The sequence below is a fragment of the Ceratotherium simum genome, chromosome X (genome assembly GCF_057802395.1).
Source record: "Ceratotherium simum simum isolate JZ-2026a chromosome X, ASM5780239v1, whole genome shotgun sequence".
Lineage (NCBI taxonomy): Eukaryota > Metazoa > Chordata > Mammalia > Perissodactyla > Rhinocerotidae > Ceratotherium > Ceratotherium simum.
In genome coordinates, this window is record NC_141940.1 from 44,979,614 (window position 1) to 45,002,279 (window position 22,666).

Consider the following 22,666-nt stretch of genomic DNA (forward strand, 5'->3'; position numbering starts at 1 on the left):
TTTTCCCTTGACCTCAGCCATGCCCTGGCTCAAGATCACTCGCATATGTCCCTTTGCTCCCGGCGCTGGATCAGCTCCTGGTTGCTCAGTAGATACTCATCAATGAATGTGAAGATTTCCTCAGGGGTGACAGGTTCCATGTAGCGTTCCCGGTCAATTCCCTGCTTGTCAATCAACACCATGTTGAAGTAGGAGCGAGTGAGGTGCTGAAATTGCCTAGAGAGAGGAGCCCGGGGAGGTGTGAGACCTTGTCTGGGCTCCATCCTGCCAGACTCTACAACCCCCTGACCTTTCACAGCTCCTCTGATGGACTAATTCCTTCCCTACCCGATCCCTTGTCCCCATCCCCTCCACTATCTATCTCAAGCTCCTTTGTTTTTCTCTGCTCAGACCCTAGTCTTGCTGCCCCTATGTGTCTAGCTCTGCCAGGCTGTCCCTTCCTCATCCCGGATAGAGCAACTTTGTTATTACCAGGCTGTACTTCCCTCATAGGCCCCCTTAAGCAGGGCTTTCACATATATCTATGCAGGAATAACTCCAGGGAGCACCAGTTGCATGCACTATGATGTGACTAGTGTTTTCTAGAGTTGGGCTGGGCATAGCCTGCACAGCCATACATGGCAGCCCTGAAGTTGATCAGTATCACCTGGTCAACTCTTCTATCTGTAGCTGAAAGTCTGCAGTCTCCTTCTTCTGAGTGTTTCCCAGTCTCTCCCCAACCTGGGACTGAATCTTTCTGTCCCTACTGAGACTGAGCCCTAGAGGCAGATATTGTTTATAGAACAGAGAGCAGTGATGGCTATATTGGCTCTGAGTATATGTGGAGGCATTGGAAGGGTGATAATGGGTAGATAATGAGAAAAGTCAACTTCTACCACCTGTCACCTATAGTCTTCTCTTCACCCAGGGGCAGATGGCTATCATTCAGATCTCGGTGCCTAAAGATGCCTTTTCCTTCTTTGGAGACTGAAGGCAAAGAGATGAGGCCATGAGGCAGCAGGATCAGAGGCTTATCTGAGTCACTTTTGGGTCTAGCTGTGTCAGCCCTGGCTGTGCTTCAGAGTCACCTAAGGTGCCTTATAAAAGCACAGTCCTGAGGTGGTTTAGGGTGGGGCCTGGTCATTTGTATTTTAAGCGGCCCCCTCCCCCCACCTTGATTCTGATCAATGTCCTGCCTAGGATTTCTGCCCACCCCTTCCCTGCAGGCTCCCAGCCTGGACCTGAGCTCCTCGATGATGTTGGCTGACAGCTGTTGCTCCCGGATGCGCCCCACCTCCTGAGGTGGCTGCCCCACCAGCTCGATGATGGTCACATGCCGTAGATCCAGTCCACAGGTGGATTGCTGGGAGGGGAGAAATTTTATGAAATGGGCTCTGAGACTCAAGCCTAAGGTTACTTTGCTGATTCCTTCTGGGATCATGTTGAGGCAGTGTGGGAAAGGAGAGGCTTCTCCCCCAACCATCACACCACGGGGTCTGCAACATCTTCCCTCTGTCATTCTTGAAGCACTTGCCCTAACAATGTTTCCTTTATTCTAAAAAGTGTAGAAACTGGTTACACCATGTGGGGTAGAAGAGAGAAATGTAAGTGATAAATTGCAGAAACATAGTCTCTCCTTGCTTAGTTTTGCATAAGTTTTAAACTACATAGTTTCTTAACGGATGGCTACTGTGATATGATAATAATGGCTATTGTTTATTTAACATACATACCTAATGGTTTGCAGGAATAATCTAATTTAATCCTCACAACACCCCTAACAAGGAAGGTGGTATCATTCTTATTCTGTAGAGGAGAAAGTAACTTGCCCCAATTTACATGACGATAAGATGCTGAGCCAGGATTCAAAGTGGAGGCTGATGCTGCCTGCCCTAGTGTGTGCTCCTTACCACTACGCTACATGGCCAGGGCCTTCTCTCCGTCTCTAGGATTTCTCTAAAACAGTTCCCAGTGCTCTTTTCGTTACCCTTTGTGCCTTCCTCACACTGGGCAGGACAGCCAGTAACCCTATACTGGCTCTTTGTCCTGCCCTGCCCTGCAGGGTCACCTCTTAGCCAGTTAGCCGGGGCAAGGTTTAAAGCAGCAGTGAACACTCCCTGGTACCCTAGGCCTTGTTTAATCTTTGGGCTACTCCTCTAGTCCTGACCCTCAGAGTCACTCTCCTCACTGACTGGTTCCTGTTCTTGCTCTTGCTTCCTGCTCAAGCTGAGGTATTGCCTTTGTCTGCCTTTTTTGGATCCCTGGAGGAACTAGGTCCTTTTTGGTCTAGACACCCAGGGTCATCCTTTTGATAAAGCTGCTTTCATCATGGGCCTCTGAATATTGACTTGGCAACTTCTAAGATTCAACCTTTAGAAACCCCCTAAATAGCTTCTTCTCTCACCTGGGTATCCAGCCACTTGCAGCTGCTCAGAGCTAGTTCTCTGAGTCTTGTCAGCACACCCTGAGTTCTCTTCAAGAATCTGGGCTATTCTTTTTATAAGTCCCAAAGGTCATATCTATTCTGTCCTATCCACCTCTCCCTCTCCCTTAAGTGGCTTTGTCTAGATATCTTTTAGTATGTTAGAAATCATCATGCAAGTCCCTCATTTTACTTTGAAATATCACACTACTTTTCCTTCTCTTCTGCTACTGGTAGTGGTTAAGAGCACAGATCCTGGAGTCAGACTGCCTGGGTTCAATCCTGGCTTGGTCACTTACTAGCTAGTAATCTTGGATAAATCACTTAACCTCTCTATGCCTCAGTTTCCTCACCTATAAAATGGGGACAGTAATAGCACCTACCTCAGCAGGGTTGTTGTGAGAATTAAATGAATATGTGTAAAGTGCATACTTATATACCTGGTACTTATATAGCACTTAACATCTATGTGTTTTTTAGTGCTATTATTCCTTGAAAACATAAACATAATTAATTCTCAACATTTACATTTGATCATCCCTGTCTTACAAGTCTCTCCAGTGGGCTTTACCACACTCCCTTCCCATCCTTCATCAAGCCCCCTACAAGTCACACCTGCCATTCCAGCAGCCTCACTGCCTTTTCAGTAAAAACACAGCAATTTTTTAAAATGTGCTAAATTTGTCTACAGTAAAACTGATCAAAAATGTCGTCCACAAAAAGGTTGAGGAAGGAGGGTTTGTGCCGCAGAAAGAGCAACTCCTTGATTTGGAGGAGGTAAGGGAGTAATGGGGTGGGGATAGGGGGTATGTAAAGGAGCTAAGCCCTAATTAGGGGAGTGGGTCTCACCTGTAGCATAGAGATCTGCATTTTATAATATCGGTTGGAGGGATCAGGAGCTGAGACGATGAGGAGACGCCGTTTCTCATAGAACTGATCCAGAAGGCCAGCAGCAGAGTTGACATTGACATTAATCTTCATAGCTAGGGCAGAAGCAGATGGCCAGTCAGGATCTGGCCTTCTCCTTCATCCCAGCTTACATAACAACACTGAGGAGCTCCAGTCTTTCTGGTTAACACTGCTGGGTTGTTTCTCCCTTTCCTTGGGGGAAATCCTGAAAGAACACTTGGAGATTTTAAACCCTTCTTCTTGGAGTAGAAGTATTCTAAGGGGGCACATTGACCCTTAAAATAAACACACCTTAGAACCCCCCTATTCCCACATCATACACATTGCTCTTGGACAGCTGTGCCATACACATGGGGAGATCCTCCAAAGTAGCCCTAATCAGTATGTCCACTCTCCCCATTCCCTGGTTTCACTCACGAGCACAGATGGGAGGTGATCCTGACCACTGGCGGCTGGACTGGCAGACCCGGGAGGGCGTCCCTTGGCGCTCATAACCTCCATCACAGTGGTATTCACAGGTGGCACCATAGTTGTCCCCTGCTGAGGTGCAGGTGAGGTAGCCATGCTGTGGTGGTTTCAGAGTTGGGCAGCGTCTCACTGTCAGGGAAGAGTTCCAGTTAGGGACTATGGTATCTCTTTTAGGAAAAAAAGGCTAAGAGGGTGCCCATGCCGGGTTTTCTAGATCAGGAGACTTAGGATGATCAGAATGAATGACTTCTCTGTGTTTCCAATGGCCAGGGATAGAGCCAGAATTTTCCTTTCTTAACAAATTAAATCTGAAATGTAGACAAAGGTGTTCATAAAATCTGGAAGCACAGGTGAGTATACATTATCATCAAAAGACTATCAATCAGTCTGTAAAAGAAAATATTGTCATTTTTGTTTTCAGACTTTGTGGACACCCTGTGTAATGATGACCACCTTACAAAATTACTTTTAATATGAAAAATAAATCGGAGGAGACTTAAATATCCATCAGTGGGAAAAGTGTTAAGCAAATTATGATACATTCTTAGAAGTAGTTATGCTGTCATTAAAAATATTTCTGAAGAATTTTTAAAGAACATAGGAAAATTACTTGTGTTATAATGAAAAGTGACAAAGGGTGATCTAAGATTGGATATACAGTATGATATCAACTATATATTTTTTTAAAGTATGTGTAGATAAAAGACTGGAATGAAAGTACCAAAAGATTAACAACAATTGCCTCTGGACAGTGGAGTAATAGATTTTTTTCCCTTTGTACATTTCTTTATTTCCCAAATGTTCAACAATGAGCATGAATCATTTTTATAGTGAAAAAAGCAAAAGAAAACAATACAACACAAAACAAAGATGAAGAATCAGGCAGCCAACCCTACCAATTTCAGCAGAGGTGAAAGATTGAGAATGAAGGCTGATTAGATTTGATAATTAGAAGGCCAAGAAAAGAAATGGAGACAGAGTATCTTTGTGAATTTTATCTAGATTTAGGAGAATGAGAAAGTCTTGCTGAGGAGTCAGGGTTTCTGAAACATGTGTATGCACGTGTGATGCAGGCTTCCTGAATGACCCTGTTTGGTGAACTTGTTTTTTTCCTCTCCCAATATAAGTGAGGTGTCTGTTTCAGACATAGATAGGAGAGGGTTGTGGTGGGCATCTAGAGGGTCAGGGTGGAACAGGAATAATGAGCAATGTGGAAATGGAAGACTTCTTTCTGACCTTGCACTTTCACAATGAACTTGCAGCTGGCCCGGTTGTAGGCTCTGTCGTAGGCAGTGTAACGAATCACATGCTCTCCTTCGGGAAAGTGAGAGCCAGGCTCAGGGCCCCGAAGTGTCACTCTGCATGGGACAGGGTGAAAGAGCCACTGAGAAAAGAGACTCTTGGAATTGGGGTCTGGGGCACATCATTGCTATAGCCTCAGCCTGTGCAGTTCAGTGTAGGCAGCCTGAGAGCCTGGGAGAAGCTGCTGGGAGGCAAAAGGGGCATCTGTTACTCACCTGGTGATGGTACCATCAGCAGAATCTTTCACCAAGGGTGGGTCCCAGTATACTCGAGCAGTCAGTTTCTCCGGCTCTGCCATCTTCTCACGTGAGTGAGGACAACGTATCTTGGGGGGATCTATGTCTGCCAAGGTCAGAAATCAGGTGCTGACCCATGGTCCCCTTGCTTTCCCTGAAGGGAACCCGTAGAAGCAATACCACACCACTGGGTAGGTAAAAGATGCACTCTCAGTTAGAGATGCTCAATGCAACTGGGGAAGGAAGCCCCGCTGCAGGGGAAGCGATCACTTTGTTAAGCATGTGCCCAGGGTGCCACCCTCATAGTGAGCAGGAATGCCTTCTGTGGTGAGAATTCCACATCTTTTGTGGACATAATGCCAGGGTGGCTCTTTGCAGCAGGACAACTGGGAGCAACCAGCATTTACCTACACATACAGGCTCGCCTCCACTCCATTGCCCATCTTCCATGCAGATTCGGCTGCGGTCACCTTCTAGGTAGTAGCCACTGGAACAGCTGTAGTCACAGCGGGAGTCAAGAAGCACCCCATTTGTACAGGTGTAGGTGCCACTCGTAATGAATGGCAATGCGTGGCATCTCATCTCTAAGAGAGAACCAAGTGGCAAACTCACTGGCCTGTGGGACTATCTGGAGGTGATCCCTGGGCATCTACACAGGGAGATCCGTATCAGAGACGGCAGAAAATACAGAAGACCCTACCCCAAACTGCCCTTACATTTTTGTGCCTAATTGACTCTTTTTTCCTAATTGCCTTCTTATTTTTATATTATAAAGTATAGTAGTGCTCTGGGGCGGGGAGGGGGGCAGTTCAAAGAAGTAAATTACTTGTCCAAGTGTATGGACTTGAGAAGCACACCTGAGTTTGGATCCCAGCTCCGCCTCTTACTAGCTCTGTGACTTGAGCAAATTACCTCATCTCTCTGAGTCTCATTGTTTCCATCACTAAAATGTGGGTACTTCATAGGATTGTGCAGATTAAAAGAGAGAATACATATAAACCTCTGGGCTCATTTAGGGCCTCAGCAGCTGTTAGTTTTTGTCTCTTGTTCCTCAAATGCTAGATGCCTTTGAACAACTTCAAGGCTCCTTTTTGAGTATAATTTTGGTGTTACCACAAGCACTCCTCGGCTGAGGCTCACTTACCTGTGGAAGTAGGCTGGCCCTCTGTCCAGGTGAGAATACAAGTCAGGCCAGTGCCTGGAGGGCCAGCTTTGGTGGTATTTGATTAAAGAGGAATCCCTGTGCTTTAGACACTGCGTATGCCAGAAGCGGGGACTGCAACCATGAATTGATTGTGAGCCTCTGCTTGCCAAGGTCTAATTTGAGATACCTGAGACTTGAAAGAGGTAGGCAAGCCATACATTCCTCTAGATTTTCTAAGTTCTAACCCTGCATAAGTTCAATTATTGGGGCACTGAATAAAGATTCTATAAGCTATGTTCATTTTACTTCTTGCTCAAACCAGACTTGGAGATTATTGCCTTTTATGTTTTCCAGTATCTTTTCTGTAAAGACCTATAGAAAAATGACCTTGAAATCAGGGCCAAGAAAAAAGGTTTGTCTTTTCAGAAGAATTTGTTTTCTTAGTATTATATGACAGTGAAAATGATAGATCCAAGTGTTCACTCTTCTGTCTCTTATGAGGAAGGGCAAAGCCAGATTCAGTTTTCAAATATAGTAATTAACTCATTCTAGGCACCTGGAAATATCTACATGTCCATTCTTTTAACTGGTTTTAGGTTCGTTTATAGACTTACATTATTTTAACTTTGTAAGGCCAATTCAAATTCATTTTGGTAATGATGGGGTCTAAATCCTAAAACAAATTAATTACAGTCACTTAGAGAGGTGTGATGGCTTCCTTCTTTCTGGCTATCAAGCTTCTCCTCTCCTCCACAGCATCTTCTCCGACCAACCCCATTTCTCTGTGAGTGCTCAGCTATCTGTGTCCACTTAACTGCATTCATGTGCATACATTTGTGTTTGTATCCCATTTGTCCATAAGCAGCCTGGAAGTAATTGAGGAGTTGAGTAAGCTTCTGAAGTGACCAATTCAGGGCCCCGCACACATGGATGTCCTACAAATGGCATTCAGCATGGACATATGGACACACAAAGCTCAGTTGCTAAAAGGGGGTAGGCTGCAGAGTTTGACTAAAAGGTAGGGATTTGGGAGCTGAGGGGGGCATGGTTTGGAATGTGTATGTATTAGCATCCCCACATTCTAGCCTTAGGGATTCTTCTTGACTTTCAGAAGAAAATGAAGAATAGCAGATGTCTCATAGCTTCACTGCCAAGGCCTTCTAGAGCCTTAGGCCAGGAAGTACAGCAGTTTACCACAAAGGGGAAAGAGTCTGAGACCATACATCCTCGAGAGCTCCAGAGGAAGGCCCAGGTGCACATCAGGCCCCAGGCCCAAGCCTTACATGTATGTACTTCTGGGCCTTCTGAGCCTGAAGGGCTGGTTGCTACTTAAGCACTCATGTTGCTTGGGCATTCACCACAGGGAGAGAAAATGAGCTAGAATGTTAGGATGGGAAAAGGCCCTGTCTAGTGCCTGTGGAAAATTCTCCATTTGCACTTGACAGAGGGCATAGTAACACCTCCAGGCACATACCTTCAGTGGCTGGCTGGCTAGCTGGCTTCTCTCGCATACACACATCAGCATTTGCACACACACCACTTACGCCTGCAGTAGGCAGTTCCAGACCAACGGCGGTTTGGCAGGCATTGCACCGACCTCCGTCCGATCAGTCGAAAGCCCCGGTCACAGGAGAGCTCACAACGAGTGCCCAGGCTGCTGTGATAACTTCCTCCCCTTGGTGAGTAGCATGTGGCCTCTCCATCCTGGATATTTAATGTATAACACCATCGGGGGACTGTAGCAATAGAAGAAAAGTAAGCTAGGAGTACAGTAATCGAGGCAGTGTGCTATTGGAGAAAGGATGGACACATAGATCAATGGGACAGAATAGAGAGCCCAGAAATAAACCCACATAAGTATGCTGAAATGATTTTTGACAAAGGTGCAAAAGCAGTTCAATGGAGGAAAGATAGCCTTTCGAATAAATGGTGCTAGAGCAATTGAACTTCCATAGGCAAAAAAAAAAAGACAAAGAACCTCGACCTAAGTCTCACACCCTCTACAAAAATTAACTCAAGATGGATCATGGACTTAAATGTAAAAAGTAAAATCATAAAACTCTTAGAAAGAAGCATAGGAGAAAATCTCTGGGATCCAGGGCTAGGCAAAGAGGTCTTAGACATGACACCAAAAGTACAATTCATAAAAGAAAAAAAATCAATAAATTGAACCTCGTCAAAATTAAAAACTTTTGTTCTGTGAAAAGCACTGTTAATAGACAAAAGACAAACCACAAACTGGGAGAAAATACTTGCAAACCACATATCTGACAAAGGACTAGTATCCAGAATATATAAAGAACCCTCAAAACTCCACAGTAAAAAAGCAAACAATCCAGTGAGAACATGGGCAAAAGACATGAACAGGCATGTCACTGAAGAGGATATACTGATGGCACATAAGCACATGAAAAGATGTTCAGCATAATTAGTCATTAGAGAAATACATATTAAAACCACAACAAAGTACCATTATACACCCATTAGGCTGTCTAAACTTAAAAAAAAAAAAAACTGGCAATACCAAATGTTGGTGAGGACGGAGAGAAACTGGAACTCTCATATATTGCTGGGGGAAATACAAAATGGTACAGCCACTTTGGAAAATATTTTGGTAGTTTCTTATAAAGGTAAATATACACTTGCCATGCGACTCTGCAATCCCACTTTAGGTATTTACCCAAGTGAAATGAAACCTGTGTTCATACAAAATCCTGTACACAAATGTTTGAAGTATTTCTATTCATAATTGCCAAAAGCTGGAAACAACTCAAATGTCCTTCTATGGGTTAATGGTTAGACTAACTGTGGTTTATCCCTACAAAAGCATGACGTCCTGATACATGCAACAACATGGATGAATCTCCAATGCCATTTGTGAAGTGAAAGAAGCCACACTCAAAAGGCTGCATACTGTAGGATTCCATTTATACGACATTCTGGATAAGGGAAAAATATGGGGACGGATCAGTGGTTGCCAGAGATCAGGGGTAGAGGTCAAGGATAACCTCAAAGGGCAGCCCTGGGCAAGTTTTTGAGGTGATGAAACTGTTCGGTACTGTGATTACCTGACTATGCATTTGTCAAAATGCATAGAACTGCACACCAAAAATTGTGAATTTTACTGTAAACTTAAAGTAATTTTTAAAAAATAACACAAAGATGTAAGCTAGAGAGAGGAAGGGAATGTGGTATCAAAGAAGGCTGCTAAGGCATGACAGTCTGATCCCTGTTCAGTACTGAGCACAAAAGGTTACCAGGCTGTTAAAATCATAACAGCATCGTAAAGATGCCTCATTGGCTACACAAAATAAACATCTTGAGTGGGTTCCGATTTTAAAAGGACACATATAAACAGGCAGAGGGCCACCTGCCCAAGGATGCACACACAGGATGGCACAGATCTGTTAGCCTGGAGTGGGGGAGGCTAAAGCCCCATATGAGCTCATTTGGTTCCCAAATCCTAAGGGACAAAAAAGGGGGCTTTGAAAAGAAGCACACTAGGAGCTAAAGGAGCAAAGAAAGGCTAGAGCCTCTGCTTGACGGCAGCTGGAGAATTAAGACAGATGACGGTGGGAAAACGATCCTTGAAGCAACAACATGCTTGTGGCTTCCAGTGTTAGTTTTGAGCCTGTGACTGTGACACACGGCTGCCATCTGGAGACACCATCTCCAAATTACAGCAAGTCTCTGAAGCACGACAGTTGCAGGGCTGTTGATTATACAATCCCAACACATCAACACATATCACCAAGACTTTACATGGGAGGTGGGGACCTCAACAATCACCCCCGTCCTATTTCTTGTCCATATTCTGTCAAGGAGAATACACATCATATTGGAATGAATAGGACAAGCAAGTAGAGAAAAGGGAAATATAAAGCTCAGGGTAAATGCCGAGACAGGAAGAGAGGGTCTAGCTATTGTGAGTGCAAATTTGCTGGTGCAGAGGAATCCTGGCATAAAGGGAACATGTTGGAAGGCTGGAAAAGCACAAAAACACTATCCCAATTGTTTCCCCAGCTTTATTGAGGTAAAATTGACAGATCAAATTGTCTATATTTAAGGTGTACAATGTGATGTTTTGATACATTGTGAAATGATTACTGCAATCAAGTTAATTAACACACTCGTCACCTTACAGTTACCATTTTTTTTTTTGTAGTGAGAGTACATAAGATGTTCTCTCCTAGCAAATTTCAAGTACGCAACATAGTATTGTTAACTATAGTCACCATGCTGTACATTAGATCCCCAGAAGGAAGAAGAAGGCAGCCTCTGGGAACTATAGCCTGATGAGGCTGACAGCACTGATAGCAAAGTGTTCTAGAATATTTAAACATAGCCTCATATCAGTTAGAAAGAGAAGTGGTGATCTGCAAGTGCCCTCAAGAACAAGTAATTCCAGACTGACCTCATTTCCTTTTTGGGTACGGTCACCAGACTGGTAGAGGAGGGGAAATGGTGGGTACATTATGTGGAAGTAAGCGAGGCATGTGATAATGCCTTTCATGCCATTGATGTGAATGAGATGAAGAAATACAGGCTAGGGGACAGTACAGTCATGGAGACTCATAACTGGCTGAACAACTGTACCCAAAGAATGCTGATGGGAAACCGAAACTAAGAATGTGGCTCAATACAGCATGGTGAAAATGTCTGGTAGGAAATGTGTTAGTCATTATTGAGTAGCTACTGTGTGCTAGGCACCACGCTTTACATTTTCATTTTCACATCCATCATCTCATATAGCTCTCCCCACAGGCCTGTGAGGTAGGTTAGGTGTTTATGCCTATTTTGCAGATGGGGAAGTAACTTGCCCAGGGTCCCTCGGCAAGTAAGGGGCAGAACTGAGATTTGAACCCAAGCTTTGTCTGGCTTTAAAATCCATATTTTTTTCTAACCATAATATCTGCCACTGTAGCATTTTAGGCTGCTATTTTGAAGTATACATTTACATTTTTGAATATACATTTACACATGTATAAGTATACAGTTACATTGTGGTAATATAGCCACATGGTTGAAAACCCAAAAAGTATAAAAAGTTACACAGTAAAAAGTCTCCCTCCCACCCCAGCTCCGATGACTACCCTCACTTAGGCCCTCATAAAGAACCACTGTTAATAGTTTCTTTATGCATATAGAGCAAATCTTGCTATAGATTCTTATTTTCTCCTCGTTTTTAACACAGAGTAGCATATTATGCCCACTATTCCCACCAAGGCTTTTTTAAATCAACTTTTTTTTTATTTTGTAATTTTCTTTTTTTTTTGTAAATAAACTTAATGTGTTTGAGATCTTCCCATATCACTACATAGAAAGCATGCAATTTATTTAAACGAAATAACATTTATAAAATACACAGCACAGTGACTGGCACATAATATGTGCTTGTCCAGGGTCAAAGAGCTGGAAGCTGGAGGAGCTGGGACTTGAACTCAGGCCCATGGCCTCTGCTCTGCGAAGCTATCCACCTATGTCTTCTTAGGGATTATAAGAAAACAAAGTGCTGACAACAGGATTGAAAAGGCCTTCTCTGTGATTATCTTCAGATAACCCAGGCAGAGTTACCAGCTTGCCCAGGGCTGAAGCCATCTGCGAGGAAAGCGGCAGCCCAGAGGACTGAGGGCATACCTCAGAGAAAGGTTTCTCACTCCAAGCTAGGAGTCAGGATAAGGGAATGAATGTTCGTTCAAGATTAGTGAAAATGGCACCAAACTACATGGGCAGTTTGCTCTACAATAATGATCTGTTTTTTACTGGTTACCTCTTCTTTTTTAAATCCTTTTCTTAAACAATGGGTTACATTTTTGATGAAAGAGATGGAATGAGCACGGCTTTGGAGTCAGACAGATCTGAGTTTAAATTCCCACTCTGCCAGCTCCGAGCTCTATGACTCTAAATTTAACTTCCCTGAGCTTAGTTTCCTGATCTGTAAAATGGGGATAATAAACCAATTTCATAGGGCTGTTTTGAGAATCAAATGGAATTGCATGTGTAAAGTATATCTAGCCCTGGGAATGGTACTCGCTAAATCAGTGTCTGGGTTTGAGCCATGGGCTCATCCCCCTTCAAGCAACAACTCGCTGCTGTCCCCTGGAGACATCATCCCAAATTACAGAAAGTCTCTTAAGCACTACAGGCGCAGAGCTGTTGATTATGAGGTCACAAAGACCTTACAGGGCAGGCTGGGACCTCAGGTTGTACGTTCCTGCCCGGCCCCTCCCCCCTCAACACTGATAACCTCACTCAATTAGTTTTGTTCCCTGAGACTAAGTCCCAAAGAGAGCCTTGAGACACTTGACTTCAAGGCCACAGGCTGCCATGTGGCTTATATTTTCCTAAAGGGCTTTACGTACATTTAAAAATAACCAACGAGGCAGGATAATGTTAAACCTAGGGCTTCCAGACCCCTTGAAAGTACCTTCTGCATCTGTTGCTTTTTCCTATCCACTTCTCCCGTTTACAGTCTTCTACAATCTGGCTTCAGCTCCCAGGATGCCAACTAGCCAGTAAACATTTCTTGAGCGTCAACTTTTTACATAGCTCTGTGGGGGTGTCATACATGGCTCCTTCTGTTAAATAGGTAACTATTTTGTTGAGGGTAATAAAAAGTAAACGAAAGAGGCATTATATAATGAATGCCAAATGAGTTGTCCAGATAATAAACATTTATTTCAGAAGAGGTGCATAGCAGGTACTCAATAAATATTCATTGAATAAATGAATGAAAGAATACATGGATGAGGGAAAGCTCAGTTTGACTAAAGCAGTCAAGGAACAGAATGGAGTTCTACTAATCTGGCTGAAGCATAGCTTTCATGGGGATAAGGGGTAATGAGTTGGCAGCTAGACTGAGGCCAAATTCTGTTAGAAATGGTCACAGTGGGCCACTAGATTTGAGGAAGGGGGAAACATGAGTCAGAGAATTCAGGAGGCAATTGCCATTATCCATGTGTGAAGTAATAAAAGTTTTAATCCCATGGATTTATAAAGAAATGACAGTTCTTGGTGAATGACTGGTGAGAGGTGATGAGGAAAAGGGGGCTATTAAATATGCCATTGAGGTATTTTTAAGAGAATGGTGGTTCCATTATCTAAAGTAGGAAGGTCAGCTGTAGAACCCTTTACAGGGAAGATGAAAAAATTTAGTTTTAGATATCTCCGAATGGAAGTGTCCAGCGGCAGTTGGAGATGTAGTCCAGGAGCTCAGGAGACAGGTCAGGGTTGCCCGAAGTTCAGATTTATACCTCATTCTCTCTCTTGTCACCACTAGAGAGCCCACCTCCTTTCTTGGCTTCAGCTATGACCAGAATAGCGAAATGTCATGGAGCACCAAGGAAGGGAGGTTGAGAAGAGAGGGATGTGCTCACTGCTGCTGAGAGCCTGGGGAGATGGAAGCTCAAGAAAGGGCCATATGATTTGGGCATTGGGAGAGAATTGTGATCTCCAAGGGATGTCGTTTCAGTGTGGAGATTTGTGGGTGAGTGGGAAACAGACTGTAGGGAGTTTAGGAGTTAGTGGGTGCTGAGACAGAGAGGCAGTGGGTGTGGACCGTTTGGCAGTGAGAAGAAGATAGGTAGAAGGTAGTACAAAGAAGCATAGAGAAACCCAAAGCTCTGATCATTTCTCTATTGAAACTGTTTTCTCAAAGGTCACCACTTACCTTCTTCTTGCCAAATGTAATGTTTGCAATCCCCTCAATTTGTCTCTTTACAATATTTGACACAGTAGCTCTCTTCTCCCTTCTCCTTCCTTAAAACTCCCTTCACCCATGGCTTCTGTAATCTGATAGATACTACCCTGATCTCCTCCTACATGGCTGACCACTATCTCTTTTTCCCTTGTTGGCTCTTCTCCTACTCACATCTGTAGATGTGTTCTAAGGCTCTGACCTTGGCCCTCTGCTCCCTCACACAGCTCATCCATCTAAGCTGATGACTCACAAAGCTCCATCTTTGTACTTCCCACTGCCTATACATCACCTTCACTAAATCGATTTTCTTTTCTAACCTTGTCTTTCTGAGAGGGGTCTTCCAGTTCTCCCAGGCATTCAGACTGGATGCTTTCAGATATCCGTTTGTTTCTTAGCCTCTTGGTACATCAAATCTGTACCAAGTCTTGTCATCTCTTTCTTTGAAACATTTCTCATGTGAAACATACTCTCCATTTCTTTGCCACTACCTCAGTCATCTCTAACCAACATTACTGTTACTGAATCCTGGAGAGTCTCCTTGACCCAGGCTCTACTCCTCCTGAATCCTTACTTTCTGTGCACAATAACGAAGTTAATATTCTGAAATTACCATTTACCATGTCACTTCCCTCAGCAAAAACATATGATGGCTCCTTATAACTCCTAGCACGACAGCTAAACTTTCCGCGTGGCTTGCAAAGTGTAGAAACAAGGGATCTTAGGAATGGAGGGGATATTAGATATCACTTGGTCTGACTTTCCTTCTAAGGCAGGAATTGCTATTCAGCATTCTTCACAGAGTCCTCCTGCCTCTCCTTAGAAGTGTCCTGAGATCGTGGAGCCTTTCCTTACTTGGTCTCATTCTTTATATTCAACTTTATTTTCTACTACTCCCTCCAAATCCCATCTCTTCCAGTCAGGTTGGTTTTTTCCTAGCTCCTTCCTCTAACAGGTTTGTTCTTACCTCTATGTCTGTGGCCATCTGCTTTACTGGATGTCCTCCCCTCCCCTTCCAGTTCTCAAAGTCCACCCATCATTCAAGGCCTCGTCTAAATGTCATCTTTCATGACCCCTTCCCTGACCTCTTTTTCTTAACTCCTATTGCAGTTATTACTACCACACAGTTTCACACTTACTTGTCCTACATGTGCTAATTTTATTGCCCCCTCCCCTACCCCCCAGCAGAATGTAAGCTCCTTGAGGGTGACAAAAACCCTGTCTTAGATTTTGTATCACCCACAGGCTTACCTTGCACAGGATTCAGCATACAGTAGGTACTCAGTCAAGACTTAATGATTAATAATAGATGGGCAACCTTAGTGCTGGAGAGGTGAGGCCACACAGCAAGTCAGTAACCAAGTTCATGATTGGAAATCACAGCCCCTGATTCCCTGAGCTGCAATTTTAGCACGTATGAGCCAAGCTGGATGAGGATGCTTCAGGGAGAGCCTAGGCCTTAGGCCAGAAAAGACCCTTCCTGAGCCTGAGAAGCAGTGAGGATTACCTCGGTAGTCTAGGGCAGGGGCCTGTGGGACCTCTTCAGCATATACTTCATTGTAGCTTTCATCTGGGTAGTAGCCTGACCCTAGAATGAAGAAGACAATATCAAGATGGCATATTGATTTCTCACTCAAGTCCTTCCCAACCTTTCCCCCCATCCAACTTGGTCCCTTCTTGAGGACATGGCACTCGTTGGGTGGGGAGCCAGATGGATATTTAGTGGAGAAAACTCTGTCTTGTAAAGCAGCAGAACTCTTGTGGGCAAACCTCAACACCTCAGATGCACAGAGGGCGAGCTCATGTTGAGGGGTGGCGAGGGCTTACAGGTAGCACTAGAAGCCTCTATTTAAAAGAAAAAAAAAATCAAACTTCTCGATCATCCATCAATCCTGCCAATCTTGACTGTAAATGGCCCATTTCCTTGATGCAACACACAAGTCTTGGTGAGACACTGATGACCAAGCTCTGAGGATGGACTGTTGTCCCTGGTAGGAGGAAAAAATAGAGCCTGAATAAGGGTCTTCCCACTAGTGACAGGCCTGCTCACAGTCCTCAGAAGGAAATGATTCCTCAAGCTCCCACTAGCCTACAGGGCACCTGGTTGCCATTGTTAGGAGTGGCATACCCAGGCAAAGAGGGAGGGCTCAAAAGGCAAGGGGGAAAGAGAATAGTTTCACATCCTGAGCAGTTTGTCCTGGTTTGGAGAAAAAAGAAGGCAGGTTCCTTAGAGAATTTTCTGGTTCTTCTAATCAGCAGGAGCTTTAGCAGGAAGCTGCTGAACTAGAGAACATTCCTGGTCCACCCCCATTCTGTTAAGTGGCCCAGTCCCTGGTGGAGGCAGGTTTGCGGCTGTCTGGGAGACTAAACAGTGTGTTCCACCAGACAGCAGGAAATTGGTCATGAATACGAACTAATTGGAATACAACTTGGTCCTTTCCGGAGCGAAGTTTCCGGAAGCTCCGGAAGCCCTCCTTTCAGCCTCCCTGAGCCCTAATGCACGCACAAGAATAGAGCAGTCAGCCGTGCTGGAGTCAGAAGACAATTCCTCATTTCCAGGAGAGGGTGTGCTTCCAGGACAGGGCTGGGTTTTAGTGCTGGAGCCTTTTGGCCTGTGTAAACACTCAGACCACAAGCTTGCCTGCCTCCTCTCTGGGAAGAGGCACAGGGCCCCCTGCACTAAAGGGTGGAGCAGAGTGCTAGATGATGAAGATCCTCTATTCCCCACAAGGCCTGACTGAAGGTGGGGGGTGTTGAGAAACCAGTCCAACTTGATGAACAAGGGAATGAATTAAATTGAAAGTTTGCCTTATGAAATCATATCCTTGTTGGTTTGCCCTCATTCCAAAGGAAAGAGTTCATTTTTCCTCTTTCCCTTGATGTTTTTCTGTTTTCCCATTTCGGTTTTCTTTTGGCTTCCCTTTATTTCTCCTTAGGCCTCCTCTTCCTTGCTTGCTCTTTTCCCACATGGGAGGTTTCTTGTGGGGGGCGGCACACAGAATTCTTGTCAGCTGTTTCAGTTTAGTATTCGCCTCAAAGCTTTACAGTCCTGTAAACAGGAGGCCAGATGTCTGTGATTCCCTAAAGGATTCAGTCCCCGCACTCTTGTTCCAGAGCTCGCTTGTGAAGCAATGCCCAGCAGGGAACAAGCCTCTGTTTACCAGAAGGGCAAACAGGAGTGTCAGAGGCCTCTGGCTGGCTAAGAACGAAAACAACTTGACTGCTAACAATGACTGCTAACATCACTCAACACGTACTCTGTGTTCAGCCCATTACATATGTTATGTCCTTACGTCACCCTAACATCTCGGGGAGGTGGACACCCAGATTACTCTCTAATGTACAGATGAGGAGGCAGGCTCAGAGGAGTTAAGGGAGTAGCCCAAGGTCTCCCGGCCAGTAAGGAGCAGAGTGGGCATTCCAGCCCAGGGCTGTTTGACCCCTCTAGACCAAACTCAGACACTCCACTAAAGATAGTAGTAGGGGAGAGCTTTCGACAATGTCTGGCAGGGATAAAAATCTGAAATCGTTCTTGCAGCCCAGCTTTTTCACTCTGTGTGTGGGATCGAAGGCCACCAAGCACTTTACATCATTCCAGAATTACAGCAGATGTGGGAAAGCTGAGGTGAAGATTCAATCAGATAATTATAGTCTCCAGCAGGGTGCAGAGGTAGCTGGACCAGTGCTGAGTTTGCTTTGTGATGGGAATGGGCTCGGGCCACCTTACCACTTTAAGCCTTTCCATTTCCCCTCCTTGCCTGTCTTTGGGTATTTTTTGTAAATATTAGGATACTGAGATGAGACATAAGAAACTAGAGGGGCACTCTCCCAATATTGTTCTATCTGCCTGCTCCTCTTCAGCCCTGGGGGGAGGTTTGGGCAGTATTCCTCAGCTCCTTTAGATCAACCAGTGGTTCCTGTGTAGTCTGTTACCAGGTTCCTCCAACTTCCTTAGTAGTCAGACCCTCTAAGCACTGCCCTTCCGTGCAAAGGTATTGCTGGAAATGTAACTGATGGTTGAAGACTATTTTAAGATCCATACTAATGCTTGGCTTATGATAACAAATACAGTCTGACTTCCTGAACTGCACAGATATGCCAATATACACTTTTAATCTGCTGTTTGCTTTATTTATATTCTTAACCCTTCCCAACCCCTGCTGATTATTTTTGGACCCTTTTCCTGACTAGCCCTGAATCCACACTTGGCTGCTTTCCTTGAAAGCAAGTGCCATTCTCATTTGAGGTCAAGGCTATGGCCAAGAACAAAACAGTGCTGGATGCATAGAGCGTGGTCAACAAATATTTGTTGAATAAATGAATGAACAAATGAACGGAGCAAGCTCAGACAGCTGAACTAGTGATGTAGGGGAGGATTATTGGAAAATTTCCGCATTTCTCTCATCATGTAGCCTCCTAAAAATAGAATAGGGCAGAATGAGTGGGTTTACAGGGCTGTCAGAGACCTCACCAGCCTGGGATCCTCAGAAGGAGTGGTGACCCTGGTGGTTCTTGTGGAAGTGGGGAGTGCCACCTTCACAAACGGCCCTTTGAGAGCTTTAAATGAACCTAAGTTTTGAAAAAACTGCCCTGTCCTCAAGACTCCAACAACTCGGGCTTCCATCCTGGGAAAGGTAAAGGCCTTTGCATTCCATGAGATTTCATACAGGAGTTCAAAATTGGGCTTTGAGCCATCTAAATCTCCACTCCCGAGTCCTGTGGTCTTTGGTCAGATTTTGGTCTTATGCACTTGAACTGCAGCTAGCAGGAGGTTGGGGAGGACAGCTGCACATATTATCTCCTGGAGACTTGAGGCTCCTTTAACCCCAAACAGTGTGTACTCTGCCAAGGGCTTGACTTCAATTTCTTCATCTCAGTGTCAGCCCTTGTTCTTCACCCCCTACAAAGCCAAGTTAAGCCAAAGAGGGGAAGAAGTTTGCATATTTGTTTGAAAGCTTGATGCAGCTGTTCCAGACAAACAGAGCTACTGCCAAAGGCCTCCACCAGGAGCTAAGGGCATGTGGAAAATTTTAGCTGCAATGACTGCAGCTGTGATGGAAGCAGTTTGTTATTTACTCATTGCTGGATATTTTCCTAACTCCATTGGTTGGGCCTGTCTCTTTCCCCTACTCCCCCCAGCCCCCATGAGGGCAGACACTGTAGGCCACAGAATATTCTTAGCACTTGGAATGCCAGCTGGGCCCCATCAAAAACCTCTGTCTGCCACCTCATTGTCCTTCCTTCATTCCTCCCCCGCCCCTTTTCCCTCTCCTCACTGAGTCTGTTCTCTTCAACTCTCTATGTCTCCAAGGGCAAAGGATGAAACATTCAGGAATCCAGAAATCTCCATCCCTTCTGAAGTCAGGAACAAGCCAGAAGAAACTGGGGAATTCCTGTTTAAGAGAATGTGATCTGTATTGTCATTAACATCTTTGGCAGAAAGAGGCTATAAATAAAGTCTAGGGGAGAGAGAAAGAGAGAGGAAGGGAGGGATGGGGGTGGGGAGGAAGAGAGAGAGAGAAAGGGAGGGGAGAGGGGGGAGGGAGAAAGCTAAGTGCAGAAGCAGGTGAGACAATGGCCTCAAAAGCCATGTTGTCCAACCTTCTCATATTTATGCTGGTGCAGCCTATTTTCAAATATCTCTTGTTAGTTTGCCTCAAAAGCCTCCCTTGGTAGCGTGTTGCTATGTTTAACCATCTTCATTGTCAAGTTCTTTGTATCTAACTTAAGTGTCTCTTATTGCAGTCTAACTCTTCCCTTCTCCAAGACTTGGTCCAGGCCCTGCTCTCCCTGGAAATAATGGGCAACAGCTCCTAGAACTTACCTGCATACCATGTTGGTGTCACTGCTGGGGTGAGGAAGAGCAGCAGAGAGAGAGCTCCTCTTTGAGTTAGTTGACTGGCCATCCTTGAAAGGGGGGTGGTGGTTAGGGAGATAAGAATAGAGGTATGTGGCCAGAAGTACCAGGGCAAAGGAAAATAACTTTCAGCAATCAGCCATCAATGAACTTCCAAAAGTGAGAGGAAGCAGAAATGCGGATCTGCGAGGAAGAAGAGAGATTTTTAAATTAATGAATGCCTGTTATATCATCTCCTGTAAGAATCTCCCACTTTATAGAATAACAAGACTCTATTTGTTATTTATGGTCTCTTCTCCCGGGAGGAGGAGGACATAAAACAGTCAATTCTCGATTGACTCTGGTGAGAGCAGATGCAGATGTTCCATGGTCCAAGTTATAGAGAGGGACATTGAGGTACCAAGATCAGGAGAGGGCCAACATAAAGTCATAGAACCAAGAGGGAATCCTGTGATCTAAAGACTGCCAGTTGATCATTTCATCCATTTTACTAGTATTTCCTAACCACTAATCTGGGAAAGTATTAGCGTGTATGGACTAAGAGCTTGAACTCTGGAGTTACACAGATCTGGTGTGTATCCAATTCTGTCCCTATTAGCTATGGGGCCTTGGACAAATTCCTTAACTTCTGCCAGCCTTAGTTTCCTCGTCTATAAAGTGGGAATAATAATAGAATCTACCTTATAGAATAGATTATTGCCTGGCACATAGGGAAGCAATCAATATATATTAGATATGATTATTACCAACTTCGTATTGGATAGGATGGGATGTCTCCTTTCTCTAGTCTCTCAGGCAGTAACTATACTCTGGCTCTGTTCTTAGCTTTGGGTTTTGAGTCTTAGTGGTTTGGTAGTGGCTTCTGGGTTTCAAGTGCAGCCTAACCTTCTAGTTTTACCCTGCTGAGCCAGCAGGAAGTCAGTGAGGTTGGGGAGAACCTACTGAGGTACGTGAGGAGAGGGTGAGCAAGCTCCAGTTGCCCTCTCACTTCCTGTCCTGTCCTCACTCTAATGGGATGAGAGTTCTGTGGTTCCCAGTAGGCAAATACTTCATAAATGACAGTATTAAAACTTGCAGCACACTGGTATAAACTGGCCACTGGACTTTTCAGCGAACACCCATTCACCCACATGCTTTCAATGAAATGCCATGCACAGGGGAGGAGTCAGTCCTAGAAATGGAGAAACAACAAGATGGGAGATCCTGGCCAGAGTCCCTAAGTGACAATGAGAAGTCCAAGAATGGCAAAAATTCATTTTCCAATTCATTGCTGTTTGGCTTCAGATTTTGTCTAAAGAGTGGCAAGGAAGCAGGATAGAGAAAAAGTGAGAGCAAATGAAGGAGGCAAAGAAAGTGGAAAGATGTGAGAAGGAAGCTAGAAAGAAAAGAAAATCTGCCTGAGCTGAAGGAAAGAGATAAAAGCAGAAAAAGGGAACAAATGGACAAGAAAGAGGAGATGAAAGAGAGATCCAGGAAAATGAACAGCTAGATAAACTAGTCACTGACCCCTCTCCCACATGCAGCCTCAGTCCGGTTCCTTGGTTCCGGGGTAGGGGCTTTCCTTTTCAGACTCGGTGCTTTGAGTCTGTGATGGCTTCCCTGCCCACCTCCTCCCCAGGCTCAGACTGAAAACTTGCCTCACGGGAGTCAGCCATCCCTCTGCTGCAGGCTGGGAAGGTAGTAGGAACCTGTGTCTGCAGCCGGGTCACGGCTCAAATGGAAAGCAGCATATGATCCAGTTTCATAAAGGAACGTCTCCCGCCCGCCCCCATGTTGCCCAAGTCCTGGGTCTCCTTACCCGCCAGGGTTGTGAAATGGGGTAGTATGGTGTGAAAGGGGTAAGCAGCAGATCTTACCTGTTCTATAGTTTTTTGTGCTCTCTTTCTCTCTCCTTCTCTTTCTTTTTCTCCTTCCTCTCTGCTCCTCTCATCAGTCGGAAAAACTTCTACTGTAACATTCCTAGAACGAGTGGCTCCTGGGCTGTCCGGGGGCCTCCGGGATTCTGTTAACTCTGCCCAGATGTTAGGACATCCGCATCTGCCAAAAGTTTCCTTAAAGCTATATGATCCCCAAAGCTATAGCTGTTCCTCCCTCAGAAAAGGGTTTGAGAGCCGTGGACGAGAAGGGGCACAAGGACTGGAGGAACTTAGTCTGTCTGCTGCAGAACAGGGGAAAGTGTGAATGGCGCTGGCCCCAAGCCCGTGTGTATAGTAATGACTAACAGAGGCTGGCTACAGGGCCTCCAGAGATGTGGCGCACTGAAGAACACTGCTTTTTATGACTCAGTATGATGGCAGGATTGAATGAAAAGGAATTTCTCGAACTCCAAGGAGAGGGGAAGAGTGTAGCTGACTTTCACATTCCCTGGAGACTTACCCCATAATTCCTTAGTACTCCCCAACTCCAAGATGCCTTGCCATCCATATGTACAGGGTCAGACACACTTTGAAATCCTCTCAGTGATGACCTAATTTCTATGGACTTCAATTTCTGATAAGATTATGTTGTTTGCAAAAAATATTCTGCGCTTCTTGCCTGAAGAATCAAGACTGATTTCCTGTAATAAGAGTGGAGGAAAAGCATGCTTAGAGAGGCTTTAGCAGGAGGCCGTTTAAAGGAATCTAGATGATGTATGCATGGCAAGGTTATAGCT

General features: G+C 44.8%; 1 protein-coding gene across 1 annotated transcript; it reads right to left on the minus strand.

The window, feature by feature from the left end:
• SRPX2 (sushi repeat containing protein X-linked 2) lies at window positions 1-20,062 on the minus strand. Its single transcript, XM_004441002.3, has 10 exons — window positions 19,981-20,062; window positions 15,664-15,744; window positions 8,005-8,196; window positions 5,724-5,900; window positions 5,296-5,422; window positions 5,015-5,136; window positions 3,728-3,907; window positions 3,251-3,384; window positions 1,221-1,342; window positions 1-216 (listed from the first exon to the last, which is right to left on the minus strand). Exons 1-10 carry the CDS (start codon window positions 20,060-20,062, stop codon window positions 36-38), a joined length of 1,398 nt encoding a protein of 465 aa, XP_004441059.1. The 3' UTR covers window positions 1-35.
• Window positions 20,063-22,666: the final 2,604 nt, after the last annotated feature.